The sequence below is a fragment of the Folsomia candida genome, unplaced genomic scaffold (assembly GCF_002217175.1).
Source record: "Folsomia candida strain VU population unplaced genomic scaffold, ASM221717v1 Fcan01_Sc005, whole genome shotgun sequence".
Lineage (NCBI taxonomy): Eukaryota > Metazoa > Arthropoda > Collembola > Entomobryomorpha > Isotomidae > Folsomia > Folsomia candida.
This window is the reverse complement of record NW_019091197.1, coordinates 10519426-10534953: the sequence shown is the minus strand read 5'-3', so window position 1 is coordinate 10534953 and position 15528 is coordinate 10519426. Positions and strand designations below refer to the sequence as shown.

The window sequence follows — 15528 nt, the reverse complement described above, 5'->3', positions numbered from 1 at the left end:
GTGCCTCTGGAAATCGAATTCCATACATCTTGAACTTTTTTTTACTAGCTCTTCCCTCGTCCGGGGTTGTGGCTCTTTGTATACATTTTCCTTAAGTATGGACCACTGGTTCTTCAGGGGATTCAAATCTGGGCCGTTAGCGGCCCACACCCCCTTGCTCCAGACCGTTGAAACTTGCGTCTTGATGAGACTCAAACTCGCTTTTGCTGTATGGGCTATAGCACCATCCTGCATGAAAACTATTTTTCTTTCATTCGGAAATATTTCCTTGTTTCCCATGCTATCGAAATAGATAGGTAATATTTTTTCCATATAATGCTTTGCATTGACTGATTGGCCTTTTGGTATGATATGTAGAGGGGTCACGCAACGTGCACAAAATCCACCCGCTACCATAACTTTAAGCCCGAATTTTGGGATCGCTCTTGATGGTACATCCGATTTGTTTTCTGTCCTGTAACGAACATTTTGTTGGTTCAATTTTGGATATAGTTCAATAATAGATTCGTCAGTCCAAAGGATGTGACTGCGCAATTCTTCACCAAGTCTTTTTTCACTCAAATGGGCACTTTTCTGAAGGAGTTCTTCAAATTTCAGACGGTCATCGATATATTTTTGTGACATGAGAGGTTTTTTTGGTTAGTTTGTAAGCTGTGTGACCCCACTTCGTAGTTTTCACAAATTTTTGCACGGTCACACAGTTAATTTGCTTCTTCTTCTCTTTATAGCGTTTTGAGTCATTTAACTCCCTTGCTCAATTACGTAATGAACTACCGGTTTTCTTGCAAAGTCTGTTTTTAATCATTCTTTTTGTGGTAGGTGACACCTTTCTGGGTCGCCCTGGTCGCTTTTTGTCGTGGACAAAATTTTTATTCTTCCATTTCCAAACAGTTCTGCGGCTGCAGCCCAATTTTTGCACAATTTCTGTAGGTTTAAGCCCCTGCTGATGCAATGTTTGTATCTCAACTCTAAGATGCTCATGACTTACACGTTTAGTTGTTCCTCCCATGGTAAAAATTTGAAATAAATAACTTCACTGGTTCAAAAGTTCCAGCTGAATTTGTAACAACCACGCTCCAAAAAATGCATGGGATCGGACTTTTTTAACACCCTTTACATACGTACGCATATATTCTAACACCTATTAAAGTTTAGTTTTGAAACGTCGCAATAGATTTTGGTTAGTGTACAACCAATCAAAAAAATCTATTTGCTGGTTCGTTACTTGATGTTGTTTTGATATTTTTCTAAAATGGAGAGAAGTGAGACGTGCTATTGGTTGGTGAAATATAAAGCAAGAGAAACAGCAAAAGTGATAAGCACAGTCTTTTGTAAATTTGTAAAATCAAAATTCCTTTCATTATTCCAGACCCCTTGAAAACTACACGAAATGCACTGTTTCTAAATACATAAATGTATTATCATCTTAATTATGGATTGAGCTCAGGTAAATTACTTTACAGGAAACACACAAACAGCTTATTCCCTACATATTCTAATGTTTGTAAAAGTATTAATTGCTAAGCCATTCTAATGAAGACTGACCATCAACAAAAAGAAAGCAATTTCAACATCCTGTTTGACATAACGTGTTATTTATATTAAATACGTACTCAATATGTACATACCCAATCGGCCACATTTTGTCTCAAAGACATCTCAAAGACGAATTTTAAGAGAAATAATATAGTCTTCAGGATGTCCAATTCAAGATGAACTTGAACATTAAGATGTCTTTAGGAGCTACAAATGTCCGCTTTTCAGATGTCGGATTGATATCTTCGCAAGACGTCTTTAAGACTTTCAATCAATGTTGTCTTTAAGAATTCTCAGTATGGTATTGGTCGGCGCATGATTTAATCTTTTGTGCACCAGGTTATTTGCGATACGTAATTTTATTAAACCTGTTGTATTATCTAACTAACTACCAGCTAGCTAATAATACGGAATTAGAATCCTGGTCAAGTGCAATTGTGATGAGAGTGACATAAGTAATACTTGTAATGATTAAATTAAAGTGTTCTCCACCTAGGGATTTTTAATTAATCAAAACTTTTTATTGACCAGAGATGAAATAACGATCCTCTCGGTTCAGACTCTCAACTCGTAGTATAATATTCACAACGGACAATCGTCCACACCTCGTTGCTCTCCACGCTGTCCAACTCTGATTGGAGCAACTTTACACAGAGAAAGTTGGAAGGAGTTTTAAAATACATGGGGAAAAAAGACACATAACTTCTACTTTTAACATCCTCCCACCCCTTTTGTGAACAACAAAAGGAAGAAACTAAGTAATAAATTGATTAAAGTAAAAGAAAACTTATGACTTAAACTTTACATACACATACATATTGCAATTATCATTCATAAAATACTTAAAATATTATGCACCATTATTTATACACTTGTAATTCATTCCAAATCGGGTGGGTTTCTTGACACGTCGTCCCGTTCTGGTGATGACTTCCGGTTCTTGAAACTGAATTTCTTCTTTCTTAATGATGGCTTTCTCCATGATCTCCTTGGGGATTGGGGAAAGTTCCACATGAGATGACACTTCCAGTGGGATTAAGCGTTGGAGGGGCCGCAGGAACTGATTAGTAGCGGTCTTGACTCTCGCCACTCGGATAATGCCGTCTTTTCCGGGATACAGGTAGGTAATTCTACCCATCGGCCACTCCAATCTCTTCTTGTTGTCCACCTTCGACATGGATCGATCTTCTCCCATTCTTCCAATAAAGCTTCCTGCAACTCCTTCACATTCCTTTGCAAAGTCATCCGGTTTCGAATCTGGATATCCAAATGGTTCCAAAGGTGCTCAATGGGATTGAGGTCGGGACTTTGAGCTGGCCAGTCCAAGACCTTCACCTTCTTGTCTTGGAACCACTTTTTAATACACTTCGCCGTGTGTTTCGGGTCGTTATCCTGCTGAAACGTAAAGCGTCGACCCATTCTCAACTTGGTGGTGACTTATTATTTTCAGATTATCCTCCAAGATGCCTTGGTAAACTTCTTTAGTCATTGTTGTATTCTGATCTAAATAAATATATACATAAATATATAAGTATATAAATATTGTAATGTACTAATCACTTTCAAGTATCTATATATTATAGATCATCTAACTAACCCAACCTGGTAGCTGGAAATTTTAACTCGTATACTAATAAATTAATTTACGCACATACGCATTTCCGTATTCTATGTAGTTTGACTTTGATGGAGTGAGCATTGCTAAGAAAATGAGATGCATGGGCGGATTCAGACTGTTGGCGATTTACGTAACTTGGTTAAATAAAAATTAAACGCGAAACTACATAACTTACCTAAAATAAATTTCCTCCAACGGGGCTGTAAATGGTCCTAACTTTTTCAACCCATTTTCAACCTCGAAAGAATTATCACTCTTTCAGTTAGATTGCAACCCTTCCAAGTTATGGAAATATGTCAAATAATTTTGTAAGAATTTAGTGCCCAACCTTCCCCAAGAAGTCTAATTGTTTAGCGAATATTAAAAAATACCAAGTTTAATAACATTTCATACAAAGAACTTATCGTAACCTAAAAAACCTCTTTAAAAATGTGACGTACAAAAATCTACCACTGCTCGGAAAAGAATTGTGGAAAACGGTACACTTCATGGAGTGGATTTCACCACCATAAAATTGTAGTTCATAGCAACAACTCTAAAATAAAGTGTACCCTGTGTCGCAAGGAGATTGGAGTAAATTCGCTCCCCTCCCACATGCGGAGTGTCCATTCTTCCGTACGAAAATATGCGTATTCCTTCCCCGGGTGTATCTAAGATTGCTTGTGTTTTCGCCTCCACCCTTCGCACCCATGAAGCAACTCATCTCGACCCAAGTCCATAAATGTGTCCACTGCGGCAGTGGCAAAATTCTTTCCGGCAGTGGCACTGCCGGAAAGAATTTTTGGATAAGAAACGCTTCAAACTACACAACCTTCGACATTCTGAGCACAATTCTCCCCTCGTAAAAAAGCGGTATCCTTGCCCCTTCTGCGAGAAACGGTTCGATTCATCCACCAATGCAAACGACCATTTGATGGGGAAACATTTAAAGGAAAAACTACAAATGTCCTACCTGTGGGAAATCCTACGGTTGGCGAGTGTCGTTACAAGGCCATGTAAAAAGTCACATTCCAACCGAAAAACGGGACAAATTTGGCTGCCCCATGTGTAACAAGGTGTTCAATGTACGCTCCACTTTGGCCGTCCATGTGCGATATGTGCACTTAAAGGAGAGAAAGTTCCCTTGTGCTTGGCCAAATTGTGAGAGTAGGTACTTCCACCAGAGGAGCTTACCCAACACATTGCATCAAAACATGAGAAACTCAAAAAATTCAAGTGCGACTGTTGTTTGCAATTTTTCACGAGTAAAATGTCCCTACACAGTCACAACTTAACTTTCCATATCAGGAGGAAAAGCTCGTTCCAATGTGATTTTCCCGGATGTGGGAAAACTTTCAAGTTTTCGAATAGTTTAAAAGCCCACAAAGAGATCCATCTACCACGCAATGAACGGGCCACGTATGAATGTCCCCTCTGTGCAAAAACTATAATGACAAAGCCCTACCTTAAGAAACACCTTGCCCTGCATGACGAAAATCAAGACGATAATAAACCCTTTGAGTGTAACCTTTGCCAGAAAAAGTGTCGGACCAGGGAGCACTTAAAACTCCATTTGCGTAGCCACTTGCAAGAGAAACCGTTCAAGTGTGCCTTGTGTGAAGCTTCGTTCTGCAGCACGTCCGGTCTCGCGGTGCATCGAAGGAATCGTCACGTAGAAAAGGAACGTAGAATGTTATCCTGTTCCATGTACAAGGCCACATATTTGACGAAAAAGGCCCTAAAAGTGCACGTATCCTCGGTACACGAAGGGACCTTTTTTAACTGTCCGGTTAATTTGTGTAAATCTCAGTTCGGTTCGGTAACAAGGCTCGAATCGCACTTGAAAACAGCCCATGGTTCAATCGTCCCCTGTCCTCGGTGTGGGAAACATGTAAAGGAATATTATCTACAAAAATTTCACGTGTCGAGCTGGTGTGGATGTTGGCAGTCTGGAGAGGATTCCATGCCCGGTGGAGACTTGTGGGAAAACTTTTCTTCAAGGAAACAACTACGTCGAGAGACATGTAAGGTTGCACCATTCAGAAAACCCACCCGTGGTGAAGGTGTACTCGTTGGAGTGTCCATTTTGTAAGAAACCTTGTCCTTCGCGGAGCTGTTTGGAGGACCATGTCCGGACACATACGGGGGAAAAAGTTTAATTCAGACAGAAACCTTGTGTTTCATCAGGTACATATTTACATACGGGGATATTTACATATGTAGTTATTCAGTGCGCAGGAATATGAGCACAATTTTGTACCGGATATTTCTGTCCACACAAATGAAGTCACTTTAAGTTGGATTGTATCATTTTTTGATAGGACGCCCGTAGTCTGGCCTATTATTTTTTGCAATGGCGTCCTCCCTTGGCTTCAACCTGTGTATGTAAACACATATTTAGCTCCAGCTTTGTTCTCAACTTTTTGGCATTATTTTTAAATTGTTAAAACTTTAGTGGGGAAACGGGTACTTGGGTTGGAAAATTTCGTACAGAAACAAATGTCCAATTTACAGTATAAAACTTAATCAAATTTGTTCCCACTTAAAGTTTAAAAGACGAACAGAATACAAACAAATTCAGAAACATATCATAGGCAAATCTTGAAAACGAAAAGGGCTTCACAGGCTTGGGTCGATATAACAAATATGTAAAACGAAATCATACGAAATGATGCAATCCTCCCTTAATGGCAATGATAATTCCGAGAAGTCGTGTTGAAATTTTCCGTGACATCACATCCGAAATTGGGCTGATTAGGATGGGATCGTTTATTTTCTGTTCTGAAATTCGATCAGAGTGATCGAAAGTTCTCATAATCCGGTCAGGATCGATGCAACGATTTTAAAATCGATCCTTCGGATTGCCACTCGTAATTATACCCACTGCTAAATATCAAAATTACCACCACTCAGGATTGATCCTCAGATCCTCAGAATGCTTCCAGCCCAATTAAATACACCCCAAATGTCGGTCATGGTTTAATAAAATTTGTGTTTGGAGTGTACACAATTATTTAGTAAATAATATAATAAATTTCATACATTTTACAGAATGTTAAGCACATCAGGAACTACGCAGTGAATAGCATGTCTCAAAAACTGTCAGACTAAAGGAGCCATGAAAACGCATATGGAAAATGTCCATGGGAAGGATGCTTTTTCCAGAAGCAGTGGGCTTGGTGGATTTCACTGCAGAAATATAGTAAAATGCCATACATTAGGTATAAAACTTTTACATATACATATTAAAAATTATGATTAATAATATCCAATCCTTCGTATAAGTTGATAACATCAATATCTTATCCCTTATGGGTTAAATTATGTCGCACTGCAATAAACCCTGACTCATCCAAATTTTGCCCCTTCTCATTACTACCATCCAAATATGTTCATATATGTACATATAGTTTTAACTTGTACTATATTAACATTATACACTTGTTTGGAGTAAATGTGAAACGTTTTCTCCTGAACCCGGACAGATATAAGTAGCCACAGCAATGCCACAATGCCTATACAGTCCATAGTTAAGCATTGTTATTGCTTAACTAGGGACTGTATGCAACTAACTTAACATGTGTGGAGAAATGTATAGGCATCGCGGTATTGCTATGGTTCCTCGTATCTGTCCGGGTTCAGGGGAAAACGTTTCATATTTATTGCAATAACTTCCACTCGTAGTTTACACTCATTCCATTCGTCCATCTGGTTTGATCAACTTATCGCTAAATTATTTTTCTGAAATAAAATGTTCAATTTTCAAGGCATGGAGGCAGCAATGCTGCAAATGGGGCTAGCCACATATTCGGATACAACAACATTTACAGACATGCTTAAAGACGAGGATCGGGTGGGTGAATTAAAAATTTTATAAATTACTTTTTATCACAATACCACTTTTTTAATTTCTGGGTATTATTATTGACATAAATTTTCAGAATGAAAAGTATTTGAAAGCAATTAAAATCGCTGTTGAAAGGAAACAAGTTGAAAATAAGAAATCTATCGTTCTCGATCTTGGGTGTGGAACAGGACTTCTCACAATGATGGCCTTATCTGCTGGAGCTGATTTCGTCTACGCTTGTGACGTATTAATCTATTACTTAATTTTCCATACACAATTGAAATCATAATGAATTAACGCGATTTTTAATTTGGTGGCAGGAATTCCCTCACAATATTTCATGTTGCAAGAAAGTGCTTCACACGAATGGAATGGATAATAAACGAGTTAAATTGATTGCAAAAAATTCGAAACAAATTACAGTCGGTCATAATCTGGACATGTCTAGAAAAGCAAACATTCTGGTGACTGAAATATTTGACACGGAATTAATTGGTGAGGGATGCATTGCAAGTTTGAATCATGCAAAGGCACATCTTTTGACGGTAATGGAGCTATTGTTAACAATTGTGATATCTTTATACTCTTAGCAAAGCGGTGCTAATCGTACCCGAATTGTGCGCATATATGACTTTACCAAATTGTGATAATATTTCATACACACATCGGTGATTTTTTACATACACCAAATAATAACAATTTCTCACCATGCAGTGAAAGTTTATAAACATTTATTAACATTAGAAAGATTTATCACCGTACGAGGAAAAACATCATCACAGTGTAGTGAAGTCATACCTATGTATATGCACACCGGTTTGTTAATAACGTACTCAACAAATAATTAAATTACAGGATGATGCAATTATTATCCCTGAACGGGCAACATTATTCGCCCAAGTTGTGGATTGTCCATTAATTCGGGACCTGAGTATTTTCAAACCAATTGAAATTTCTGAAACGATGAGGATTACTTTCCCAGAAACAATTACAAATTGTTCCTCGAAAACTAATGCAGATCAAGGGCTGGATTTGATCGAACTTGCTCCCGGTGTGGATTTCAGGAAGATTTCGCTTCCGCTATCTACATTCCAGTAAGATTATATTTGTAATTAATTACAGATCATCAGTTCTCTTTGAAATCTTCTACATGATGTTAAGTCGACGTTTCCGTCGGTTTCTGCGACTCTAATGAAAGTACAACAAATTATTTTCTCTGTAGGTACGACTGGGCCACCTCCGAAAAAATCCCAGAAGATTTTGATACCACGAAAACTGAATTCGTGGTTAATTCCACGGCAGAGGCTAATGCTGTTTTCACTTGGTGGGAAATGCAGTTGATTACCGATGAAGAAGTGGCCGAAGAAGATTTAATTATTTCTTGTAAACCACGCTGGGCACGAGGAGCACCAACCTACGAATGGCGATTCCATTGGCAACAATCGGCCTACTATGGATTCAAGCCGGTCCCGGTACGAGAAGGAAATACGTGCTACTTAGAATCCTACCGCGGAAAGGATATGCGTAATAAAGATGGCTACTGGTTCAAAATAACCCAAGATCCAAGATCAGAATTTTTAGTAGACGTGTCCGATCCCTTCCAAAAAATCAAAGTCAATGCTTGTCTCTGCTATTTCCACGATGCCACGTCTCCATATCACTTTGCCATGCAGCATGATCCAATTCGGACGGAATTGTATGTAAAACTATTGCGAAAATGTATCATTCCGGATGTCTCGATTTGTCTCTGCTTATCGGAATCTTCAATAATCCTTCCCCTCTTGGCAGTTGCAATGGGAGCAAAGATAGTTTATATCGAGGAACAAGAGCAGTATGGGAAACTTTCTTCACTGGATTTAATAACGAGCCTTTTGATGCATAACAATTTGCCACTAAGGGTGCACAGTTTGGATATCCAGGACAAAAATGGAATTCCTGGGAATAAGGTAATCACTATGATTGCCTTAAGAATGTCAAATGGTTGTACTTATTCTCAAAAGACTTAATTTCAGGTGATGCTTAATTTTAAAAAGACGTTAGTTCACAAGAATAACATTTAGCTTGCGCCTTTTTAAAATTAAGCGTCGACAATTAAATTTTTGTGAATTCGTACGACGTAATGGTAATTCGCAAAATGTTTAGGTACAAATAGTATTGGGCGACCCATTCTACCGTGAAAAGCTGGACAACTATTTACAAAATCATGTGCCACCACTGGGACAGCGGTATTCACCTTGGCACCATCTCACCTTTTGGCGGCGGCTAAATCAAATCCCACCTAATTTGCTTAATGCTAATTGCATAATTCTTCCAAATGTGGTTAAGATCAAGGGACTTGCTGTAAACTTTGACAATTTCTCGAGACCATTTACCCCGCTAGCGGCAAGTGTTTGCGGGGGTCGATATGATTTGCAGGATTTCACAAAGATGATAGCGGTACTAATACCTTTAAAATATTATAAGTGCAATTCAAATATTTTACCCATTAATTTCTTAATGTTTTCCAATAGCCGCCACCTAGCACGAGTAACCCGAGGGTTGGTTACCACACTTTGTGGGAGCATTCCAGCAAAGCTTCAAGCGAGGTTTTCAATTTACTTGAAATTGACTTTACGTCGAAACCGAATAATTTGGAGTTCTCAAAAAATATCAAGTTACATACCAATGCAAATGCCGTTGTTTTCTGGTGCGAGTGGAAATTTGGGAAAGATGATGACAATCATAATAATGTCTTATCAACCGGTCTTCTTGGTGACGTTGGGATTGGGTCAAAACCTAAATGGTATATGAATCAGGCACAGGCAGTAATCTTTAGCAAAACAACGTGGTCGGAGCGATTGGACTTGAATATTGAGCTGAATATGCTTGACGCCAGGAGCAGCCCCAATTTGAGTTTTTCTGTTAGAGGATGATACCACTAAGGAACTGCGTTTCGATTAAGATTAATATATTAATAGGATTTATATTAATTATAATATAACGTTTTACTTCTGCAAATCAAGCATCATAATTCTGTTTGGAAGTAATAAATTATTATGACAAAATTATGACAATAAACGTAGATATTTATAATGCTTATACGGGATAAGTCTCTACCGCTGGTCGCGTTAAGGCCCCAACAGACGTTTTACTTGTATTTAGTGACCATAGTAATTGAACTGAAAGATACAAGGTGTAAAGATTATGTTTGACGAAGTGATGTGACGCCAAAGTTTTGCAAAACCAATCTAGTACAAGTACATAGGTTCACATCTGCTGCTTTAATTAATTCTGAGCTGTGGCTACTAATATATTTGCCATAATTGAGCGAACCATTATCACAATTATAAAATGAGAATATCCTCCAAGATCTGGATGTAATTAAACATCACAACACGGGAAACCTGTAACTGAACAACTTAATCAAATCCAACATCCAATTCCAAAAAACATTTTACTTCATGTTACCTTGATTACCTCCACATGTTGACAAATTGGCCCAATGTGGTCTAAAAAAGGTCACCATTGGGTGTAGCATACTATCAAAATTCCGATAGAGCCATGTGTGTACACAAATCAACGCTGCTTTGCTTTGAGTTTTTATTTTTCGATCTACCAAAAGTTAACACAGCAAGAGATGGGAGCATACATAGCATTTTATTCAATAAAAACTCAAGAATTTCATCCCGCTCTAAAAGCTCAGGGGGAGGTCCCAGACCCCATAAACCATATATATTCTGAATCCTCTCGAAGTCACCTTTCCAACCACATCCCATTTATGGGGCACCGTGAGACTTAAAAGAGTCAGCCTATTTTCTGCCAGTAATTGCACTCTCCGTGCCATAGTGGCGTTACAGCCATTTTAATATCGGATGTTTTGGCTGAAAAAATATTTGAAATGCCTGCAACGGCTTAAATTCGCGCATTATCGGAAAAGAAATAATACGGGTGCGCTTATTTTTTTTATGAGGAAACTAAAATTGGTTGCACTTAAATCCGCGTGTTCCACTTCACGGCTTCGCATTGTAAGTAGATTATAAATCTCCTTGTAGCCGCCATCAGTGACCACTATAGAATTCGCATTTCCCCCTTCCTCCAAAGCTTTTTCAGTTAATTTCATGTACATGCATGGTGGATAAAATTAATTTATAAAGTTTGACAAACACAATTGCTTTTTCCGCGTTTGTACGTGATCCACTTTCAGTATCAAATGTCTGCCCGTGTACGTACGTGCTTCGATTCAGGTTGACGAAAGAAACCAATAAAGTACGAGTACTCGTATATTGCAGTCGACCTTTCTTATTGTAGGTGAAAAATTTGCCTTTCGTACAATATTAAAATGGAGCTTATGTCTTTACTGTCTATACTCAAAAGTAGATACATGCGAAGTTCACCTCGTTTTGAGAATATCCAGAATAATGTGTACACAGAAGGGCTTTTCCGTCCTGAAAGCCCTATCTAACGCTATTGACACACTACCCGATCGTATTGTAAAACTTACCCTTGTCTCACTTTTCCCACTGTCCATGTTAATTCAACTCTTACTATTAAGAACATTCCTGTTTTCGAATTCACAAATCGTCACGTTATAATTCGGTATAGCGTGTCCAGGATATAAAACGACGCTCAAATTATTTATCTTGACTTTAGACTCGTCGTAAAAAATTGCCATATATTTCTATCCCTCACCCGCGTTATTCATAAAGGCCCACCAAATTCGGGTAAATTCGGCCGGGAAACTTGGTTTAGTTGTTTAAGGTATTGCAATATTTCTTGGGTTACATAAACCATCAAATTTTCTGCAGTGTTTCCCCGTCATTTTTTTCATATGCATGTTGTTAACTTGAATATAACAATCAGCACATCCAATTAAATATTAACTAGGCTATAGCCATGTAGAACACGGGGTCCATTTTATCGTGAATATAATTGAATGCATGAATAAGATCGTGATTCATGTTTGAGTGGCAACTGAATGGTAACCGAATGACCAACTCCTAACATATGTAACGACCAAGACAGTGACCAGAGTATGTAAGGCTCGGGTCTCCTGCTAGCGTTCAGGCCTACCCGTCACGAAAAACATGGTCAGCATTTTAAGGTTGAACGATTGGTTGGAGGTTACAGACCCGGTTTATTTTGGATATTAGTTTATAATTACATAGTTGGGCAAGTTTTCTTCAACTTATTAAGCTGAATGCGTTTACAAACAATTCTCGTAGTTGGTGGTAAAGGAGTATGAAATAAAACTAACCTTTTAAAGAAAAGTATGGATTTTTGATTTCATTTAAACTACTGCATTATTTCCCTAAAACTTATTCATAATATATCAAAGCTTAAACCTTTCAACCCTTTCAACCCTTTCAACCCTTAAAATTAAAAATAGACCATTTGGCCGTTGCTCTGAAAATACAACTCTACCAACTTAGACCACTCACTCGACTCGCATACATATCTTGTCAGGGACGGTAAAACATACTTTCTGTATTCCAATAGGATGAAAGCATCGAGTCACACACATCCATTTCCATTCTTACAGATTCATACAGCTACAATGTCATTGTTAAAAGTTAAATTTGCACTATTTACATTCATTCCAGTATTCCTCACATTTCAGTACTCTCACTCTATGAAGCATTTTGTTGGGACGTGTCCATCTCCTGTGCCCGTGCAAAACTTAAACCAGACTGAGGTAGCCGGACAAATACTACCATATAAATACGAACAATTCAATGCTTGAAAATTTTTACGATTCACAGTTTTCCGGAATTTGGTATTCCATCCAGTATCCAGAAGTACCCTTTCGATAACTATCCAAACTTCACTTGTGAAGAATTCGACTATAAGTTGCCTACCATGGATGGGACATGGATCAGGGATAACTGTCGAACGGAAAAGTTGGACAAAACAGTTATCATCCAATTATGAATTGTGTGACGTAACCATTGTTTTTTAACAATCTGTAACAATCGGGGGTCGATTATGTACATCTACTCAATATTAATGGGTGGCAGGAAACAAAGTGTTTCCAGCATAGCAAAAAATATTGAGTAAAATTCTGCTGGAAACAACAAAAATTAGCCAATGTTGTATAAATTTTACTCAAGGTTGTGTAAACTTCATACATAATTGGGAAAATTTCGGCCAACTCACAAGGTATGGTCCTCGACTGTAACCCTAGTTCAGGGTACCCACTATGTTTTTTAGAATCTACTTGGACCCTATATAAAGGATCCATTCAAATTTACGTGTAAAACTCATATTTGGCGAATTGGCGTGGCTCCAAATTCGCCAAATTCGCATGATTTTACTTTTAAAACCGCCATAACTTTTGAAATCCTGAACGGATTTTAAAATTTTTTGGTTAAAAATGATCACAAAGAGTTATATTTTAATACAAAAATAATAATCCATTTTTGCAAATTTTTTGCAAATTTTCGAAATTTCGCTGGACGAGGGGTCGCTCAGAAAAAGTTTCAAAATAACTCAAAAATTTAAATTTTCTATGTTGTATTTATTTCTTGAAACTCCCATTTTTCTGATCATTTTGAGCCAAAAATTTTAAAAATCGCGCGGAAACTTCAAAAGTTATTGAACTTTGAAAATGGTCAAAAATCCTGATTTTTAAGTTTGGCGCCACGACAATTCGCCAAATATGAGTTTTACACGGAAATTTGAATGGATCCTTTATGTGGGGTCCAAGTAGATTCTAAAAAACATAGTGGGTACCCTGAACTAGGGTTACAGTCGAGGACAATACCTTGTCAGTTGTACAAATGGCAATTTCCTAAACTTAAATAAAATGTGGGCAGTTTTTTTTAGTGTGAAACTATGGTTTGTACAATTTGGAGTTGATGTCATAACCTACCTAATATTGGAGATCGTCAATAAATTGGGAAAATACTTTGTTAAATATAGATCCGGACGAATATCTTCAAATTCCGCCGAAGTGACATTTCTAAGCCGTGACGGCAGCGCGTATTTGCATCAGGATTACTGGTATCTTTACACGAGAGCGGTGGAAGCACGAAAAGCGTTTGGTTGTGGGTCTGGGTTCGCGAAAACGGGTAATTAACTATCGTTAGAAATATGTTGGACTATGTCCCTTATTGTAATTAAAAGCGGATTTATTTATGTTTGCAGAAACTTCTCATAACTCCTTTTATGTATTGGGAACAGACTACTTGAATTATGCAGTTTTTTGGGGATGTCGTCAAAGGGGGGTTCAAATTACCGTGAGAGTTGCACCACCACACATTCTATTGATACCAGGTTGCGTAATTATATTTACATATTTTCACTATATTACAGAGAACCTGTTGATTATGTCAAGGAATTTGTCCATCGGGAATTCTTGTTTCACTTCCAACAAAGTCCAACAGTCTTTAATCAAATAAAATTAGTAAAAGTGTTAACCGTCCGCCCGTAAAAACTATATTTTCTTGTTGCTCTGATACTTTGATCAAGTTTTGATTAGCTCACGCCTTTACATATTAGTTTGGCAAAGTCACAAAGTACTGGGGATGTAAATGGATAGGGCATTTAATTATTATATTTATTATATTGATAACTTCACTTTATTCCCCACCATAATCTTAACACCTCCAGAAGAATGCAAAAATTGTATGGATTGTTAATATCAGTTAATCTTACTATAAAAGGGGACCGACATAAATTACGTCGCGTAAAATATAATTTTTTGAACCTACAGGCTCTTCGCTTTAATTGAAGAAAATGCACCGAAGCACCTTAATCTTCTGAACGTAGATTACCCCTTTTCATGTTTCCGTTACATAGTAGTCCAGACCTAATGACGGCTTGAAAAGTATCCTGCTTTATATAGTATCTACAGAGGTAAAAACGTTTGTACAAGAAAATATGTTTCGACCAGTCAAAAGTCAAAAGTATTTGAAGTATCCATGAATTAACCAATTTATTTAATTGATAGGATTTAATTTTATTTATTTATTGCATAAACTCATCGCGATGAAGATAAACATAATCTGCATGAACTTAATTACTATATTAAAAATAATTTGGCATTCGCAAATAATGTATGGCCAGAATTCCATCTTGCTCATTGCATCCTAACAATTTATATATATATATCTCTACACATTATTAAATTAATACTGTTTTGCCAATATTAATGCAGATGTAGAATTCTTTTCGCATATCACTTCTTTCATGTAGGTCAATTAGCACCACCCACTCCAGGCTTTGCAGCCAGTATCATTTCGGATTCTTCAATATGACCCCAATTACTGAGGCCAAATATGAAATCCATAATTATGACGAGAACGATTTCTCCCATCCAGATGTACATCGTGTATATGATAAATTTCAGTTGCTTGGTTGCCTCACATTTGATGTAGTGTTCCAAAGGCTCCTAGTGTAATAAACAAATTAATTTTAGCACTGACAGTACGTCAGTTATTTTATTTAAGAAAATGAATTACTCCTTTTTCTGATGTAGATTTATTATCGCCCTGAGATCCACACACTTTTCGGATGTATATTCCAAAAGTTGTGTTAGTCGTAGGCCCTGACCCCTTGTGGAATTTAACAG

At 37.5% G+C, this 15528-nt stretch overlaps 2 protein-coding genes across 2 annotated transcripts; both read left to right on the top strand.

Moving 5' to 3' along the window:
* Positions 1-4583: 4583 nt before the first annotated feature.
* Positions 4584-5225, top strand: LOC118435935 (zinc finger protein 26-like). Its single transcript, XM_035852467.1, has 2 exons — positions 4584-4892; positions 4944-5225. The coding sequence occupies exons 1-2, from the start codon at positions 4584-4586 to the stop codon at positions 5223-5225; spliced, it is 591 nt and encodes a 196-aa protein (XP_035708360.1).
* A 1598-nt stretch (positions 5226-6823) lies between these two features.
* Positions 6824-10036, top strand: LOC110850563 (protein arginine N-methyltransferase 7). The gene is made up of 7 exons (XM_035852484.1): positions 6824-6986; positions 7075-7224; positions 7301-7525; positions 7836-8074; positions 8203-8926; positions 9123-9416; positions 9491-10036. Exons 1-7 carry the CDS (start codon positions 6885-6887, stop codon positions 9890-9892), a joined length of 2136 nt encoding a protein of 711 aa, XP_035708377.1. The 5' UTR covers positions 6824-6884; the 3' UTR covers positions 9893-10036.
* The last annotated feature ends 5492 nt before the right edge of the window (positions 10037-15528 follow it).